General features: G+C 43.6%; 2 protein-coding genes across 2 annotated transcripts in view; both read left to right on the plus strand.

Moving 5' to 3' along the window:
- Window positions 1–20,196, plus strand: part of LOC101172014 — a 49,996-nt gene that overhangs the window by 9,166 nt on the left and 20,634 nt on the right. The window lies entirely within an intron of this gene.
- On the plus strand, window positions 4,455–5,819 carry LOC110014347. The gene is made up of 4 exons (XM_023963538.1): window positions 4,455–4,503; window positions 4,575–4,627; window positions 4,745–5,179; window positions 5,258–5,819. The coding sequence occupies exons 1-4, from the start codon at window positions 4,475–4,477 to the stop codon at window positions 5,734–5,736; spliced, it is 996 nt and encodes a 331-aa protein (XP_023819306.1). The 5' UTR covers window positions 4,455–4,474; the 3' UTR covers window positions 5,737–5,819.

The raw sequence follows: 20,196 nt of genomic DNA on the forward strand, positions 1-20,196 counted from the left end.
AATCAAATCAGCAGGTCTGGCTACCGCTACCACATCGGCGGGGGTTTTGGTATGGGGACGGCACTCTCCCTCCTTTTACATTCCATCGTCCACCTCAGCAGAACATAAGGTTTCAGCTCACCTTTGCACAGTATGTGTGACAGAATAAAATGCTTTACATGTGTTGGTTTGTATGCATATGTGTGTGTGAACTGTATTTGTGTTGAGTTCATGATGACATGTTTGTATTTGAAGATTTTTGGAGGCAAGAGGTATGTTTGTAACATTTGAGTGTGTGTGTGGACAGGCCCCGCCCCTTTTGACTAACATTTACAGCAGACAGAAATGATGGTAATCCTCCAGCATGTTGTCACTTAATGATTGTACCCCCCACCACCACCTCTGTAGTCATCCTCCAGATTTCCTTAATTCCCCCTTTCCCCTGTCCTTCAGTGCCCTTAGTCCCTGTCTCCAATATCCCTTCCTTCTTCCCGCTTCCTTTTTTTGGCGTCCGGTCCAACAAAAAAAAAAGGTACGATTGTAATGGCTACAAATAAAGTTTCTCCTAAGTTACAAAAGGGGTTTATACAAATACACACCTTGTGTGTCCGAAGATCCACAACCCCTTGAACTATGTCCAACACAAGAGGCCTTCGACTCTTATCTGTAAGCTCAGCTGTTAGACAGGACAAGTAAAAAAATAAATAAAATCAGTTTGAGAAACTTTGATTTAAACTACAATAATTACCACACTTTGTTCTCTAGAAGGGAACTCTCCTTAGATTAAAAAGAGCTTCATGTCAGGGGAACTGAGGCTTAGGATGGGCGATATATCGGTGCTAGTATCGATATCGGTCGATATTGCATAATCTGATTTGATCAGTATCGGTCAAACATTAAAAAATCTACCGATTTTGTTCTGATTGCTTTCAGATGCATTTTATTTTTTATATGTAATCTTATTCCTAATAGATCCCTTGCACTGGGAAGCTTATGTTTACGGTCAAAGCCAGTAAGTGTCTGTTTTCATTTTCTAAACCCGTTTTGTCCCTTTCGGGGTCACAGGGCTGCTGGAGTCTATCCCGGACAGTTGAGGGCAGAGGCAGGGGACACCCTGGACAGGTTGCCAATCTGTCGCAGGGCCACAATCACACACCCATGCACACTCACACCCAGGGACAATTTTGTGAAACCAATTACCCTATGAAGCATGCTTTTGGACGGTGGGAGGAGGCCAGAGTCCCTGGAGAAAACCTATGCATGCATGGGGAGAACATGCAAACTTTTAGTTTTAAGAATAAGAGAGAACATGCAAACACAGAAAGGTCCCCATTGGTGTTCTGTTTCAGGTTCCCCAGCTGGTACTTGAACCAGGGGCCTTCTTGCTGTGAGGCAAGAGCTATAACTATTGCGCCACCGTGTAGCATTTTTTAATTCAATTCAATTTTATTTGTAAAGCCCAAAATCACAACAACAGTTGTCTCAATGGGCTTTGTACCGGTAATAGTAAAGTAAACATAAAATAAAAACGATCATGAATACAAAGAATTCAATTGGAAAATTCTAAACTGAACTAGCTAATGAAGGAATTTATATTTCTGTGATCCTTATTTCTCCTAGGCTTTTATCTTATCTTTATTTCATTGAAGGTTTTCTTTTAGGTTTACTGTGTGTGGTTCCTTTGAATTTCAAAGGGACTTCCTGAAAATTGCATATGTAAAGAGGTTTTGATGCTGCAGCTCCGAACACATTCCCCCTTCAGGAGAAAACGGTCTTTGATCTTCTAAGACCATCTGGAAGCCTTTGCTGCAGATCTGACACGGACCAGAATTAAATTGCCTCCAGGATTCCTTTCAATTTATGAGAACCCCTGAAGGTGACAACTCACATGAGAAGGACAAAGAGTTGGGACTGACTGCATGTGGAGAAGGATCCGGGCGACTGTGCTGGACCCCCATGGGGACACAGTTTGGGGTCAGACAGATGTCCGTCGGTGAAATAACCCCCCGGACGTCTGTAGCAGGAAGCGGACCAAATGCTGTGATGGACTGAAGGAAGTAGGCGGGCTCCTCTGTCAGCCAATCTCTAGCGACCAGAGGCGGAGATTCAGCAGCCATCTTGGTTGCGGGTGAGGAGGTTCTGACTACATGTTTAAAAGTCTGCACTCAAAAAACCTTCTTTTGTTCCCAGACGGCCTCAAGTGATTCGGATTTGTAACTTCATACGTTTTGATGGTTTTGGATTTGGGAACCCAGATCGACATATTTTATTCTGTTTTATTATCTTTTACTTTTTAGAAATATTGTTAGGGAAAAAATGTGTTAAACTTAATCCGGTCGAATCCCGTGGTTTTCTTCTTCTCGACTTTTTTGAACATGCAAGGAAAGTAATCTCAAAGCGACAGATTATTTCCTACACTAAACAGACTAAACCAAACTGGGTATCCCTGAACTTGAACATGTTGATGCGCAGTGTAGCATATAAAGTGCTCATTCCGCTATAAACAAACAGCTCACTTGAATATGTCCATATGGATTTTTTAAGAGCATAGCATGATATCTCTTTTGATTGTTAGGCTGATGATCTGCAGATAAATCTGCCCCTCAGTTTGCGAAAAAAGAGCTCACAAAACATTTTTACGGAGTGCATTGATAACATAAAGCATTGTTTGATCCAGAATGTTATGTATTTGAATGAGTCAAAGTCTGAGAGAATTGTTTTTGGTGACACCTCTACAGCTGACTCTACTGTTGTTAGAAATCTGTGGGTTATCTTTGACAGCTGTTTTGAAATTGACAAACAGATTTTTGACTTTGGACAGAGGAGAGACACTAAATACAATAAGAATTGGGTCCGGGGAAATTTTGATTTTCAATACAGGAGACAGGTATGTGAAAATGTTGGTCCAGAAGGTCTGAAGTTTGGGTCACAAAACGTGTAGTAGAGTGACTTGTTGTAACCCACATTTTTCACAGTTCGGTGAGCTCTTCGGATAGATTTGATTAATTTTCTCTCTAGAATAATGCAGTCTGTGCACCATTTTGTATTGTATTAGGCAGTGACGTGTGTTTATTGAGGTATTTCCTATCTTGAGTAAGGCCTGTTTCCAGATGGTCTCTGTAAGGGGACGCCAAATTCTTTTTCCCCACTCCTCTTTAATATGCGCGGTGGAGGGATTATTCATTTCCTGTAGTTAATTGTAAATGGTCCTAATTTTTTTGTTTTGGGCCGGGAGTTTCAATTAAGCAATAATTGAGAAAGTTAGGTTCGGCATTCTGAAACTGAGGCAGAATTGTTCTCACATAATTTCAGATTTGCAAATATCTAAAGAAACGACTGCTTGGTAATCCATTTCTATCCTGTACTTGTTGGAATGTCATTAATGTATTGTTTAAATACAAAAAAATAGGTAAACATAAAGAACAAGTGTTAAGTTTGAAATTCTTGAGCATCTGTTTCCAATTTTTTATCATACTACAAATTAAGGGGTTATTTTTGTAATGTGCACTAGTCAATGGAGAAAGTGATAGCAGTATTGCACTGATGGAATAAGGGTGGCATTCCTCCCGTTTCATCTGCAGCCCTTTAGGGAGTAAGTCTGTCTCATCGAGTAATAAGGAAATAGTTCTAATAGTTGAGGCTCAATAATAATGCCTGAAATTACGCAGTGATAGTCCTCCAATAGATTTATGTTTGATAAGGTGTTCCTTTTTAATTCTGTGAGACTTGTTATTCCAAATAAAAGGCATAGTGATTGAATCTAACATTTAAAAAAAGGTTTTATGCATTTTGTTGCGGACTGTTTTTTTGTCATTGCTGTTTTTACTTTTATTCTTAATTTGCCTAATTTTAAACTTTCCTCTGTCTTCCGTTTAATGTAAAGCACTTTGGTACCCTGAAGGTGTTGTAAAGTGCTATATAAATAAAGCTTTATTCATTCAATCCTTCCTCCCACCGTTTTTAACATCATTGATTTACAGTTTTTTAGATAAGATCCTCAGCCTTATATTTACATCAATATTTTCCTGCATTGAAGCTTTTTTCTTTAGCATATTTGTATGCAGATTCGTTTCCTGTAGGTCCCATATGAGCTGGTACTGACACAAATGCTACATGCACCACAGAGTGGTCAAGTTGAAATATTTGCTTGATTTCTAATGAAACATCTGGTCTACAGTCCAAGTGTCTGTTCTTAATGCTGTGTAGAGAGCAACATGAATATGAGCTTATTAAAGATTTAAGTGGTGTAACGTTGTCAATCCATTTCAGTGCCAGAAATATTGCTATCATTTCTAAAGTGTATATTGTTATCCCATTGTAAATTATTGTTTGTACAATGACATGAAATCTACAACAACAAAAGCAGCTCTGTCTCTTTGGAAGACTTTCCCCAGCAGCTGTCTGTTGTTAATCCGTTAAGCTCTGATTGGTCAGGACTGGTCTCTGCTAACACTGATAAACCTTCACCTATAACCCTTTCAGTACTGTGGCCTTCATGATGGAGACAGCGATGGTTTTCCTGGGGTAGGACACAGCAGGATTATTTTTTTTTGCACAATCAACAAAACTTTTCATTAATGTTTTTAATCTTTCAGGTTTTCCCTTTTTGTTCTGCTGGTTGTTCCATCATGTAGTTTTCCTGCCAAAGGTGATTTTTTTTTTTTTTTTTTTTTTTTTTTTTTTTCTCCTCCTTCCACTTTATTTGACCCATCAACATAGATGTTGTGTTGATCTTCTTCAGAACTTGTGCTCTTTCTGCTTTCAGGCTCCAAATCCACAGATCATGGCAGTGGTGACCAAAAAGCAGCAACTAACTTTGCTTCCCACAGAGGAGCTCAGATGAGCCGCTCTGCTCCTGTGCATTACAGCTCTCATTCAAGCGGCGTCTCTCAGCCAGTTCCAGTGTTTGTGCAGAATCCTGGTGTCCCTCAGTTTGTTCCCATGGTTCCATCAGGCAGCAGCTTGAGCTCCGATGTTGCAGGATACCCTGTGGCTGTTCAGACAGGATCTACTGTTCCTGTGTTTTCCGGTGTTCCTGCAGCAGGAGTCTCTGAGGCAGTTCAGGTCCCTGTGCAGGCTCCTGGTTTCTCCCAGTTTTTTCAGACGGGCCCAGCAATGGTTGGCTCTGCTTCCCCTGTGTTTGTGCTGCATGAAGGAGCTGGTTCCACACAGCCAGGACCTGCTCAAGCTGCTCTGCCAGGTGACTCCTCTAAAAAGCTGCTGTGAATGTTGTTCTCCATGAATCCTCCCCTTTCTGACGAGTGTCTTGTTTGTCCAGAAACCCAGTGGGCTGTTGCTCCTCCATCTTTCTCTGAGCAAGCAGCAGCTGATGCCCAGGCTGTGGGCTCCAGTGACTTCCTGCCACCAGTCCCTGCCCCTCCAGCTGGCCCTGTCCTCCAGTCTGGAGAGACTTCCAATATTGTGAAGGAAGCTGAACTTGGCAACTACCAGCAGCAGACAGAAGAGTTTGGTTACCCGGCTGAGGCGGCGCAGCCTGGAGCTGCTTTCACCAGCGTGCTTGTTCCAGGCCAAGGACTTGGTGGCTTCTGGGGTTCTCCTTATCCTGGCTTTGACTACAGGCTCCTGTATGGTCTGTACCCTCCTGGCACCTACACCACCTTCAGCCAGAACCATGAGAAGGGCAAAGACTACTACCAATCCATCCACTACTTGAAGGAGCATGTTTCTGAAGACCAAGGTCCTCAACAGCAGCAGCTTCAGCAGAAAGTCTTCCATGCTCATCCCCAGAGATCTTGAGGCTCATCAACATGGTGGACATCATGAGCACATTCAGCCTCATTTGGAACTTGGATGCATAAGTGTGGTTATAATAAAATGATCTGGAAACTTGGATTTACCTGTGTCTGTGGAGGGGTTTTTTTTTTTTTTTTTTTTTTTTTTTTTTTTTTTTTAAAAACCGGCCTCAAACATGTAATGACTTCCATACTAAAATGTAGTGACGTGACTTCTTGCTTCTAAAAGTAAGTGGTGCTACAAAGATGAGACGAGGGAAGTTGCCCTCAGTCATGCTGGTGGCAAAGTGAAGCAAATTCTAGTTTTGTTAAAGTAAATTTCCAATTTAAAAATGGAAGATCCCGTGAAACATTCCAAATGTGCTTGTAATGTTGACCTTAAGTTGGCTAATCTAGCAACTATCCTGCACCAAGGATTGCTGGCAGACATGGCTTACCAGTTTGTAAATGGCTAACTTGCAGCCTGTATTTACTTTAGGAGAGAACAACTCCTGAAATGGTAGAGCTCAGAAAACTGTGGCCCCCTACTGTGGCACATATCTACCATTTAGCCATCCAAGACCTCTCAGAAGTTGTCCTGGTTGGGTATTTTGGCTAGTGCAGCTACTCGGAGCTGCCTGAAACGTGAAGAACCACTGAATATTAAACTATTCTAGAAAAAGTACCTATGGTGCTTTTATTTCCATTTTAAAGCTCTGCTTTGTTTCCCTGTGGTGTCTGCTGCCTTGATGTGAATGTTCAGAATCAGAAAGCCTTTGTCATTGTTACACAAACTTGTGACAAAATTTCCGGTGCTCTCCAGCTGCTTAAAGAATAGGTAATCTTCTAAAGAACGATAAAATTGTTTTACTGAAAATATACATATGTACAAGCTACATAACTTTTCTTTATTGCACTATTGCACATCGGAATTGATAATATTGCACATTGGCTTCAAATATTGCAAGAGGGATTTTTGTGGGATTCACATTTGTTCAGGAGGTTGACTGCTCTGGGGAAAAAAACTGTTCTTGAGTCAATTTGTGGGATCTGTACAGTCGGCCTGACAGTAGCAGTTGGAACAGGTGGTGGTTGGGATGGTGGGAGTCCTTGATGATTTGCTTGGCTCTGCTTGTGTAGCAAGAGCTAGCAATGTCCTCTAGGCTGGGCAGGGGGGAGCCAGTGACTTTCTAGGCTGTGTTGATCACCCTCTGCAGCGCCTTCCTGTCTGCAGCAGAGCATCCTGCATACCAGGCTGTGATGTAGTACGTGAGATGCTCTCGACGGTGGCTCTGTAGAAGGTCACCAGCAGCTTCTTCTCCAGGTTGTTTCTTCCTGAGTATTCTCAGAAAGTGGAGACGCTGCTGGGCCTTCCCTACTGCCGCAGTGGTGTTTGCAGTCCAGGAGAGGTCCTCTGTGATCAGTAGCGGATAGAGTGAACCCTGTCCACGCTGACCCCATTTATATAAATTGGGGGCGGGTCCATTCTCCCCTTTCTGAAGTCCAGGATTATTTATTTGGTTTTGGTGGTGTTCAAGTGGAGGTTGTTTCCTGAACACCACTTTTCCAGTCTGCTGACTTCATCCCTGTAGAGAGTCTCATCTTCCCCAGAGATGAGCCCGACCACAGCGGTGTCATCAGCAAATTTGACGATGGTGTTGCAGGGGTGGGTCGGCGTGCAGTCCGATGTGTAGAGCGTGAAGAGGAGTGGGCTCAGTACACATCCTTGCGGTGATCCTCTGCTGATGGTGGATGAAAGGTGGGGTCCAAGTATGACAGATTGTGGTCGTTCTGACAGAAAGTCTTTAATCCATGAGCAGATGGGGGAAGAAAGGCCCAGGTGAAGCAGTTTCTCTTTCAGGATGTCTGGGATGATGTTGTTAAAGGCTGAGCTGAAGTCCAAAAAGAGCAGCCTTGCGTAGTTCCCTGGGTGGTCCAGGTGGCTCAGGGCAGATTGAAGAGTGGTGGAAATAGCATCATCTGTTGAGCGATTTGGTTTGTAGGCAAACTGGAGCGGGTCGGGGGTGGCTGGGGGATTATCTTTGATGTGTTTTGCTATCAGTCTTTCAAAACAATTCATGACTACAGGCGTGAGGGCGACTGGCCTGTAGTCGTTGAGACTGTCTGCTGCTGGCTTTTTGAGAACCGGAATTATGGTGGGGGTTGTGAGGCAGGCTGGGATGCTGCACTGTTGTAAGGACTGATTGAAGATTCGGGTGACAAGGTCTGCTAGTTGGTCGGCGCATGCGCTGAGTACTTTGCCTGGTACTCCATCTGGTACCGTTGCCTTCCTGGAGTTGGCTGATTTAAGCATCCGTCGTACTTCATGTTCCTGGAGTACTAGGGTACTGTTGGTGTGGGGTGGTGATGATTGTGGCGTGTCTGCTGGGGGCCTCTGCGTGTCAAACCTGGCAAAGAAATGGTTTAGCTCCCTTGCCAGGGAGGCATCCACTCCAGTGGACACTGTGTTGCTGCTCCTTTGATTTGTGATGTGGTTTATCCCCTGCCACATCTTCCTTGGGTTGTTGTCAGCGAAGTGGTTCTCAATCTCCTTTTTGTAGGCCATTTTGGCCTTCTTTATGCCTTTTTTTAAGGGCAGATCTGGCTGCGCTGTATTGGAGCCAGTCCCTGTCCCTTGACCTGAAGGCGGTGTCTCATTTTTTCGAGATTTTACTTCGCTGGTCATCCATGGTTTCTGATTTGGGAAAATTCTGATCCTTTTGTTCACAGTCACATTGCCTATGCAGTGGTTTATATAGGAAAGGACTGTGTCCGTGTGTTCCTGTAGATTTTGGCTGTAGAAAGGGTCCCAGACTGTGTTTGAGAAGCAGTCCTGCAGTTGTGTGAGGGCAGCTTCGGGCCAGATCCTGATGTTCTTTGTTTCTGGCTTTGTTTTCCTTCTTAGGGGGGTGTGGGTGGGGGTGAGGGACAAGCAGAGGTGGTCTGAGCCTGCTAGATGGGGGAGGGGGGTAACTTTGTAAGCCTGTTTAATGTTTGAGTAAACTTGGTCTAAAGTGTTTACTCCTCTGGTGGCAAACTTCACATACTGTGTGAAGTTTGCCGCGAGGATCACCAGAGGCAGACGCCACCACGATCACCTGAGGCAGATGCCGCCACGATCACCTGAGGCAGACGCCGCCACGATCACCTGAGGCAGACGCCGCCACGATCACCTGAGGCAGACGCCGCCACGATCACCTGAGGCAGACGCCGCGACGACCAGCTGAGGCAGACGCCGCCACGATCACCTGAGGCAGACGCCGCCACGATCACCTGTGGCAGACGCCGCGAGGATCACCTGAGGCAGACGCCGTGAGGATCACCTGAGGCAGACGCCGCCACGATCACCTGAGGCAGACGCCGCCACGATCACCTGAGGCAGACGCCGCCACGATCACCTGAGGCAGACGCATGCGATCATAAAATCGCGGTTCGCCCTTGCAGCCGCTGATGAAGCTGGTGTGAAGCATCGCTGAACGGAAGAACAAGGAGTGTACCTGAAGATTCATCTTCGGAGAAAGATTCATCCTTCCCAGAGTCCGTTTGTTTTCACCTGACCATGGTGGTTTCTTCAGCTTGTCAAAACTGCTGTTGTGATCAAATGAATGAAACCGTCACCAAGCTCAAGGATGAATTAGTAAAACTTGCTGATGCACTCACTGAAAAAGAGACCCTTCTCTCCAGTGCCTATCAGCTTGCTGCAAAGCAATCGCAGGTGATCACTAGGTTAACTGTCGCACAGGACACACTAACATGGGACCTAGAGTGTGTCCGGCCTTCCTCTTGCTCCACACCCAGAGACCATCCATCCTGGGCAGAGGTAGTTGTTCGGGGCCCAAGAAGATATCAGTCAAGGCTGACACCGCCTTCAACACCTCCAAAGCTCCCTCTCTCTAACCGGTTCACCATTCTGGGAAACGATTACGCTGATGCTGGGGATGGGCTAGGACCATCTCCCACCACACCAGTACGGTTGCCCGGGGGAGCGAAATGCTCTCCCACAATTGTGAATGGTACAGACAACCCTGCTGCAGTTTCCCTCACTGGGGCCCGTGCGAGGAAGCGAACCCCGGTAGCGGCTCAGACCCGGCCGTCGGCACGCGGAGAAGCAGCTTCCACTAACCGGAGGATAAAACTCCTCGGGGACGCGGTGACCGAGCGGTGCATCGGCCACGATCCACCACAATCTGGGCAACCCGGCAATCACCCCACAGCCACACGAGCAGCACTGAGATCAGCAGAAGAGCGGGATGGCTCTGCACCTGCCGAGTCCAACTCTCCCCCACCTCGTCCACTCTTCACCCCAACAGCCTTGATCATCGGAGACTCCATCACCAGAAATATAAGATACATCAACGCAGTCACCAGATGTTTTCCAGGAGCAACAGTGATGGACATTCTCCAAAAACTCCCAGACCTTCTGCTCTCTCTTCCTTCCACCATCATCCGGATTATTGTTCACGTTGGGACTAATGACACCACGCTGCAGCAGTCAGAGGTAACAAATCGTGATTTTCTGGATCTTTTTCACTTCTTAAAAAACACTGGGAAAACTGTCTTTATTTCTGGACCCATCCCCACACTCTCCAGAGGATCCATCAGATTCAGTAGGATTTCCTTGAACACCTGGCTGCAGTCTGCCTCTCGCAAGTTCAGCTTTGGTTTTATTGACAATTTTAATCTTTTTTGGAACCGCCCCTCTTTTTATCGACCCGACGGTCTTCACCCCAGCTCTCTCAGAACCAATATTTTAACTGCTAACATCCAACACACTGTGCATTGTTTTAAAGAGGACTGACTCAACTTTCAATACCCCCCCAGAGCCAATAACTGCAGTATTACAACCAAACTCTGTCCCCTCCTTCAAACCCCCCAACCAGATAACCCACAAACCATCACCACCACATGTCACCTTTACCATACCCTCTGTTATATTCACACGACCTGTTTACCCTAAGAAACGTAACAGGAACTATAATAATCTTAAAACAGTGCACATCCAGAACTCATCCAGTCACCACCAACCCAATCAGAGCAATAAATCAACCAAACTGAATTTCGCACTATTAAATGTTCAATCACTTTCAAACAAATCATTTCTTATTCATGACTTTATTTTAGATAACAATTTTAATGGCCTGTTTTTAACAGAGACTTGGAATTCTGGTGCGCCAATCTCTCTGTCAGAGGCAACACCACCCCTTTTTAATTTCACAAATAAGGACAGAAAACAAGGCCGGGGTGGTGGGACTGCTGCAATTTTATCTGCAAGCATTGGCTTTAAAGACACCATGTTCAATGAATATTCCTCGTTTGAATACCAGGCCATTTTATTTAATAATCCCGTCATGTTGTGTTTGATCGTGTACAGACCTCCTAAATATAATTCATCTTTTATTTATAATAATAATAATAAACTTTATTTGTATAGCACCTTTCCAGATAAAAATCACAAAGTGCTTCACAGTACAACATGATAAAACAACAGTAAAACACAATAAAAACACATGTTAAAAAGAAATTAAGAAAAAGCTATTTTAAAAAGATATGTTTTTAGCTGCTTTTTAAAAGAAAACACTGAGTCCACAGATCTGAGGCTGAGAGGAAGAGAGTTCCAGAGGGATGGGGCCACCGTGGCAAAGGCTCTGTCTCCTTTAGTCTTTAAACGGGTTCTCTTAACAGCCAGCAGACCCTGGTCACATGACCTCAGTGACCTGCTGGGAGTGTATGGCTGCACCAGGTCTTTTATGTAGACTGGTGCTTGGTCATTAAGAGCTCTGTATGTTAAGACCAGGATTTTAAAATGCACTCTGTAGTGGATGGGGAGCCAGTGCAGCTGCATTAACAACGGGGTGATGTGTGAAAACTTGGATGACTTGGTTAAAAGCCTAGCAGCAGCGTTCTGGACAATCTGGAGCCGTTCTAGAGATTTTTTACTTGAACATGTGAAGATGGAGTTGCAATAGTCGAGACGGGAGGATATAAAACTGTGAATGAGCATCTCCATCTCAGAACGGGACACGACTGGACTCAATTTTGCAATGTTTTTTAGATGATAAAACAAGAGCGAACAAGTGACCCGACATGAGAGTTCAGGGATAAAACCGGGTCTAAAGTTACACCTAGGTTCCTGACAGAGGGCTTGATAAAAGAAGCAAGTGAGCCGAGCTCATGGATTATCTTGGGGAGACAACTGTCAGGAGCACAAACTAGGACCTCAGTTTTGGCTTCATTGAGTTGGAGAAAGTTGTGATTCATCCAGCTCTTTCTGATTTTTCTGAACTGCTTTCTTCAGTATACATAGATTTTAGAAAAATAATGGTTCTAGGTGATTTTAATTTACACATTGATGACCCTTCAGGAGTTCATGTCCATGATTTTATGAACATTTTAACAGTTATGGATTTTGTTCAACATGTGAGTGTGCCCACCCACAACAGAGGACACACTCTGGACCTCATTATTACTCATGGCCTAAAAGCCTCAGTGACTTCTGTTGTGGATGTGGGCATTTCTGATCATTCTTGTGTGTTTTTTAAAGTACACGACTGCATGATTGAGAAAGCCCCTGAGAGAACCATTAGAAGGCGCCGTCTGCACCCTGAAGTGGTTGCAAACTTTATCTCACACTTGGAAAATCAGCAACCAACTCTTCCATATCCATCATTGGACGTATCAGTACAGCATTTCAGTAATAAACTCACCGGAATTCTGGACAAAATCGCCCCATTCAAACTACAAACTGTTAAAGAGAAAGTTCCACCTCCCTGGAGAACAGAAGATGTTAAGAGACTTAAAAGAATGACAAGAAGGGCAGAACGACATTGGCGAAAATCAAAACTCACAGTACATTACCAAATTTTTAAAAACACTCTAATACATTACAATAACTCTATTAAAAAGCCAAGGCAAGGACTTCCGGTGTTGTCGAATGGAGTAGACGTGTGTGTCCGAGCTCCCCACCTTTATTGACTTCTACTAAGCCACCTAACTAATTAGTTAAAAATTTGCCCTACAACAACTAATTCAACGGATCACCTAAGTAATCATGTCCAAAAAAACTAGAAGAGATGAACAGGAGAAGGAGGAAGCGGCCGGTATTAGCGCATTCACTGCTGTCCTGACTGCTAAGCTAGCGGAAACTAAGTCCGAGCTTCTTGCTGAAATAAAGGACACATACGCAAGGTACGAGGCCAGACTGAGCACTGTTCAGGCCGCAGTTGATGACCATACAGAACGCATTGCCCACTTGGAGCAGTCTGCAGACTCTACCAGCATCGACGTGACGGAGATGAAGACCACGCTTTCAGCCATTGCGGCTGAAAACGCTAAGCTAAAGGCTAAGCTGACTGATCTCGAAGGCCGGAGCCGCCGCAACAACATTCGGATCTTTGGATTACCCGAAAATATTGAAGGGCCTACACCAACAGTTTTTTTTTCGCAGCTGCTTTTTGAAGTGCTTGGTGCTGACGTTCTCTCATCTCCTCCGGAATTAGACCGTGCACACCGCTCACTAGCTGCTAAGCCAGGACCCGCCGGTAAGCCGCGGCACGTCGTGATATGCTTTCACCGCTTTCAGACTCGTGAGCTGGTGTTGCGGACGGCTCGCAGACTTCGGGGCAATCTCTCCTACAAAGGCTCTCCGATCCATATCGTGGAGGATTACTGCCCGGAGGTTTTGGAGCAGCGCGGCCAGTATCGTGATGTTATGAGGAAGCTTTACCAGCTGGGCCACAAGCCTGCTCTGAGGTACCCAGCTAAGCTGTTTGTCGTGATGGAGGATGGCTCCAGGAAACATCTTCCCTCGGTGAAAGATGCTGCCGATTTTGTCTCTCGTCGCTGCCGAGATGATGGTGACCGGTCCCTTCCTGAATCCAACTAGTAACAATACGTGACCTGTCAAGAAGGCTGTTGCTACTGTTTAAATGACTGCCACCTCAGGACCTAAGCTAGTTATTATTTTTATTGTATTTTTTATTTTATTTTATATATAAATATTTTTAATTGTTTATTTACTTTTTTCTTTTGAAGTAGCTATAATTATTTTACTCACACTTTTCTAAGGGTAATTTTGACTTCTGTTATTGGGGCAATTATAATGTGCCTTTAAACTTGGGGATTTGGAGGACTTTGGACGAAAGAGGGAAGTCCCGTGGTTAGGTGTTGACACCGTTGTGCAATGGACACTTGTTTCTTGTTTTCATGTATATATGGGGATGTTCAGGCCAAGCTTATTATTTCATTTTATTATTATTATTATTATTATTTTTTTTTTTCTTTTTTTTTCTTCGTTTCACTCAGATTTCCTTACAGAGACCAGCCGTGCTCTTCCAACCTACCATGTCCACGCCCATCACTTTAATTAAAGATCTTGTTTGAGGTATGTCTTCTATAAACATAAATAACAGATTCAGACTTATTTCGTGGAATGTGAAGGGGCTGGGGAATGCTACAAAACTGGGGCGAGTAATGACCCACTTAAATCGCCTTAAAGGAGATATTTATTTTCTCCAGGAAACTCACATGCCCAATAAGGAAGTTGTGCGACTTAAAAAACATTGGGTGGGGGAAGTCTTTCACTCCACATTTAATTGCAGGGCCCGTGGTGCAGCCATAATTTTCCGTAAGGATCTTCCTTTTATTGCAGAAAAGTCAGTGCTAGACCCGAATGGCAGATATGTAATCGTTTCTGGGAAGATTCAACTAACATCCTTTCTATTCATCTGTGTTTACGGCCCTAACTGGGACGACAGTGCTTTTGTTAAAAAACTTTTTTCATCTTTTCCAGATCTCCAAAATCACTATATAATTATGGGTGGTGACTTTAATTTTGTGCAGGATTCGCAGCTTGATAGATCTTCTAACACTTCTGCCCCCCCTACTAGAGCAGCCAAAATGCTATCGACTCTCTCTCAACAGTTCGGTATTACTGACCCATGGAGGCATAAATTTCCGGGGGGAAAATCGTTCTCATTCTTCTCTCATGTTCATCGCACCTTTTCTCGTATTGACTTTTTTCTTTTAGATGTACGACTTCTGTCTAATCTGGTTTCTGTCGACTATCACGGTATAGCCATATCAGACCATTCTCCGGTTTCTCTTGATCTGGCCATACTCTCCCGGCCTCGCCTGTTGAACCAGTGGAGGTTCAATGCCGTCCTCCTAGCTGAGGAATCCTATAAAGAGTTTATACAATCACAACTAACTCTATTTTTTGAATTTAATGACCTGCCAGAAACAAATAGAAGCAATCTCTGGGAGGCCTCAAAGGCGTACATTAGAGGTCAACTGATTTCTTTTATTTCTAATAAGAGGAAAGTGGAGTCTGCTCGTAGAAATTTACTTCTGAACGACATCAAGGACACAGACCAATTATTAGCTGCTAGTTTTGATCCAGACTTGTATAAGAAACGACTCGCACTACAGACAGAGCTTGATCTTATCTCTACCACGGAGGTCAGAACGCTGCTGCTTAAATCCAGACAACGTTTCTATGAATCGGGTGACAAGGCGGGGAAGCTTCTTTCATACCAGGCAAGGGCTGAGGCATCTTCTAGGCTTATTCCAGCAATATTATCTCCAGCGGGTGTGACGATCACAGACCCAGTTAGTGTAAACGAGACATTTGCGAAGTTCTACTCGACTCTTTATACATCTGAGTGTCCACACTCTCCAGATCTTGCGCTTGATAAAATTACTTTTCCACGTGTCACTGATGAGGATGCTGAAATTTTAGGTAAACCCATCACTACGGCAGAAGTCTCTGAGGCCATCAAATCACTCCAAAGTGGTAAGGCACCTGGCCCTGACGGTTTTACCACTGAATACTACAAAACCTTTTCCTCAGTGCTTAGCCCCTTCTTAAAAGATATGTATAATGAAGCCTTTCTCTCCGGCTGCCTTCCAAACACTCTCTCAGAAGCCACAATATCTCTTCTCCTTAAGAAAGACAAAGACCCTCTACTTTGCAGCAGTTACAGACCCATTTCCCTTCTCAATGTTGACTTTAAAATTCTGTCTAAAATTCTGGCTTCCCGTCTACAATGCGTTTTGTCTACCATCATAAATTTGGACCAGACAGGTTTCATGCCGGGCAGATTATCGTCGTGTAATACTAGACGCCTTTTTAACATAATTTCTTCGCCTTGCTCTGTAATGCCTGAGGTCATTCTCTCTCTTGACGCAGAAAAAGCCTTCGATCGGGTCGAGTGGAGCTTTCTATTTAACATTCTATCCCGATTTGGACTGGGGGGAGGGTTTGTCGACTGGGTTAAACTGCTTTACTCTTCCCCCAAAGCTTCAGTTCGCACTAACAATACGTTTTCTCCTTCCTTTTCTTTACATCGTGGCACAAGGCAGGGCTGTCCTCTTTCTCCTTTGTTGTTTCTTCTGGCTATTGAACCATTGGCCATCTGGTTACGCTCAGAAGCAGCCTTTATTGGCATCAAGCGTCTAGGCACAGTTCATAAGGTCTCGCTATATGCGGATGATCTTTTGCTTTACGTTTCAGACCCTATCACCTCCGTTCCCATCATCCTTAATATCCTACAAGAGTATAGCAATATATCTGGCTACAAACTTAATTATCAGAAGAGCGAACTTTTGCCTATCAATGACCTAGCCCGAATGATCCCTTCCTCTACTTTTCCGTTTCGGTGGTCACCTGGTGGGTTCAGATATCTAGGCATCCAGGTCACCCCATTATTGTCTGGGCTCTACCATACAAACTTTACCCCCCTGATTGACAGGACAGAGAGGGATTTTTTACGTTGGTCAGCTCTGCCGATCTCGCTTGCAGGTCGGGTTAGTCTGGTCAAAATGGCCGTCCTTCCCAGGTTTCTTTACCTATTCCAACATCTTCCAATCTTCCTAGGCAAATCATTTTTTGACAAGCTAGACAGGACCGTTTCATCATTTTTATGGTCGGGCAGGCCGGCTCGTATCCGAAAATCAGTCTTACAAGCCCCGAAGGATGAGGGAGGACTGGCCCTGCCAGTCCTAAGATTTTATTATTGGGCAGCAAACATCCAGAAACTTCTTTTCTGGATGAACGACGACAATGAGGCCATTTCAAGCTGGACTCAGCTAGAAGGGAAATCTTCAGAATTTTGTCTGCGCTCAATACTGTGTTCACAGCTTCCCCTTCCCAGTGTCCATACCTGCCCAGTGGTGTCCACTTCTTTGAAAATCTGGAGTCAATTCAGGAAACATTTCAGCCTTATAAATTCTACAGTCCTCACATCAGTCTACAAAAACTGCAGATTCGATCCGTCCAAAACAGATCTGTCATTCAAACTATGGCACAGGAATGGGATTAAATCAATCTCTGACTTATACACTAACAATGTATTTTCCTCATTTGAACAATTGTCAAAGAAATATGCCCTCCCGAATCAGCATCTCTTCCGTTTCTTCCAGATCAGGGACTATGTTAAAAAACTGTTTCCTCATTTTCCAAATCGCCCACCAGAAACTCTTCTGGATGTTCTTCTCTCCAAAGACCCTTTTGTTAATGGATGCATTTCAAGCGTTTACAAGTCAATTTGGACAGCATCCTCAAAGCCGTCCGATACTGTCAAAACTGCGTGGGAAGACGGTCTAAACCTTAACATTACGGAACAACAATGGAGGTCGGCATTGTCTCTTGTCCATTTGTCTTCTATTTGCGCCCGCCATAGATTGATTCAATGTAAGATTGTTTACAGGGTCCATTACACCAATGCCAGACTGGCCAAAATCTATCCTTCTATTAGTGATGCCTGCAGCAGATGCCATCTCTCTCCTGCCAATCATGCCCATATGTTTTGGTCATGTCCAGTGATCGCATCTCTTTGGACAGATGTATTTGATACACTAACGAGGGCTTACAGATACACCGTCACACCAAATCCCATGTCGGCAATATTTGGTCTCCCCCCAACTTCAGACACGCCGAGTGCACTAAAGCGGGCCGTTGCATTTACCACCCTATTAGCACGCAGGCTGGTCCTGCTGAACTGGAAGCTCCCCCGTCCCCCTTCGCATGTCCGCTGGGTCCGCGAGGTGCTTTACAATCTCAAACTTGAGAGGCTTAGGTACTCACTTCATGGCTCACTCAGGGTGTTTCATGAGACCTGGAGCCCTTTCCTGCAATATGTGGACTCCTTGACATTTCCTCACAATCTGGAGGCTGACTGAGCACCAGTGCAACAAAAAGCCACTGCTGTTACCCTGGTTTTCTCACTTATTACTACGTATTTAATTACCTTTTTTTTTTTTTATTTTATTTATTTATTTATTTTTTATTTCTGGACGTATTTCTTATTTAAAATAAAAAAAAAAAAAAGCCCAAGTGGTTTGTGTTTTTTATTTATTTACTTTTTTTTTTTTTTTTTTTTTTTTTTTTTTTTTTTTTTTTGTCTGACTTGGCCTCTGGGGGTTGTTGACGGGGGTGGGTGGGACGGGTTGACATGTGAGTGTTTATTTTTACACATTGCCTTTTTTACATTTCATTTTACACTCTGTATGTCTGTTTAATACAGAAAATGTTCAATAAACAAAGTTATAAAAAAAAAAAAAAAAAGCCAAGGCAAGACTACTTTTCAAAGTTTATAGCAGAAAACCAGTCAAAGCCAAAAATCCTCTTTGCCACAATTGATAAAATAATAAACCCAACCTCTGGCCCACCATCCAACTTTGACAGTAAAACCTGTGAGGAGTTTGCAGTCCACTTCACCACTAAGATAGATGACATTAGATCATCTATCCTACAGGGATGGAATCAACGACCCTGTGTTGACCTTTCTACTGCTTGTCCTCCTATCAGTGAGAAAACGCTCGACAGTTTTGTCTTGATTGACGCTGCAGCACTCAGAGAAGTGATGTCCCAAATGAAAACAAAAAAGTGTTCTCTTGATCCCATCCCCACCTCACTTTTTAAGTCAGTTTTCACATCGTGTGAGGAGGAATTACTAAATATCTTGAACTGCTCTCTTCAGACTGGAGTCTTCCCTGCAACCCTAAAGACAGCTATAGTGAGGCCCAGTCTGAAGAAGAGTGGTTTAGATATATCCGATCTAAACAACTACCAGCCGGTATCCAACCTGTCATTTTTAAGTAAAATTTTAGAAAAGCTTGTTTTTACTCAACTGAATGATATTATTAATGAAAATAACATTTTAGAAAAGTTTCAATCTGGTTTTAGATCTCATCACTCAACAGAGATGGCACTTGTCAGGGTCTTAAATGATCTCAGGTCCAATGCTGACATGAAGAAAGTATCTGTTTTAGTCTTACTGGACCTGAGTGCAGCCTTTGACACAGTTGACCACTCAATCCTTTTAAACAGACTTCATGACATGGTTGGAATTACCGGGACAGCTTTTAGTTGGTTTAAATCCTACCTTACAAACAGAGATTTTATTGTTAATTTAAATGATTTATCATCTGAAAGGCACACACTGACTTGTGGGGTGCCTCAAGGCTCCATCCTGGGTCCCATACTTTTTAATCTTTACATGCTTCCACTCGGGGATGTCATCAGGACACACGGCATTAAATTTCATAGCTATGCCGATGACACACAACTATTTGTAGCCGTTTCTCCTGATGACACTGGACCCCTGGATAGCCTTTTAAACTGTATTTTAGATATTAAAATGTGGATGGGAGAGAACTTTTTGCAGCTCAATCAGGACAAGACTGAAGTCTTGGTTATCGGTTCTGAAGCTGAGAGAGATAGGGTCCAATTTTATCTGTCAACCCACTTTATGAAAATATGTGATACAGTAAGGAACCTCGGTGTGATTTTAGATGCAGATCTTAGCTTTGAAAAACACGTCAATCAAGTAACCAAGACTGCATTTTACCATCTCAGAAATATCGCCCAAGTGAGAACCTTTCTCTCTAGAGCCAGTGCTGAAATCTTAATTCATGCTTTTATTTCATCAAGATTAGATTACTGTAATGCCCTCTTTTCTGGGGTAAAGAAAACCACTCTCAATCGCCTGCAGCTCGTCCAGAACTCTGCTGCACGCCTTCTAAAGAGAACCAGGAAGAGGGAGCACATTACACCGATCTTAAAATCTTTGCACTGGCTCCCTGTCAGCTTCAGGATTGATTTTATGATTCTTTTAATAGTTTTTAAGACTGTCCATGGCCTAGGTCCTTCTTTTATATCAGATTTGCTTTTAGATTATGAACCTCCCAGAGCCCTAAGATCCTCAGGCGCGGGCCTGCTGATGGTCCCTAGAGTCAAGACAAAAAACCACGGCGAGGCCTCGTTTAGACACTACGGACCTCGTCTGTGGAACAGCCTGCCTGAGGATGTGAGGACCTCATCCTCTGTTGAGGTTTTTAAAAAGAAACTAAAGACTCATCTCTTTAACTTAGCTTTTAATTAGATCTTATATGTGGTATTTTTACTCTTATATTTTATATGCTGTTTTATCAAATATTTATTTGTTTAATGTCTTTTAGTCTTTTTATATTCTAACTTATTCTAATT

This window comes from Oryzias latipes, chromosome 15 (assembly GCF_002234675.1).
Source record: "Oryzias latipes chromosome 15, ASM223467v1".
NCBI classification, from domain to species: Eukaryota; Metazoa; Chordata; class Actinopteri; order Beloniformes; family Adrianichthyidae; genus Oryzias; species Oryzias latipes.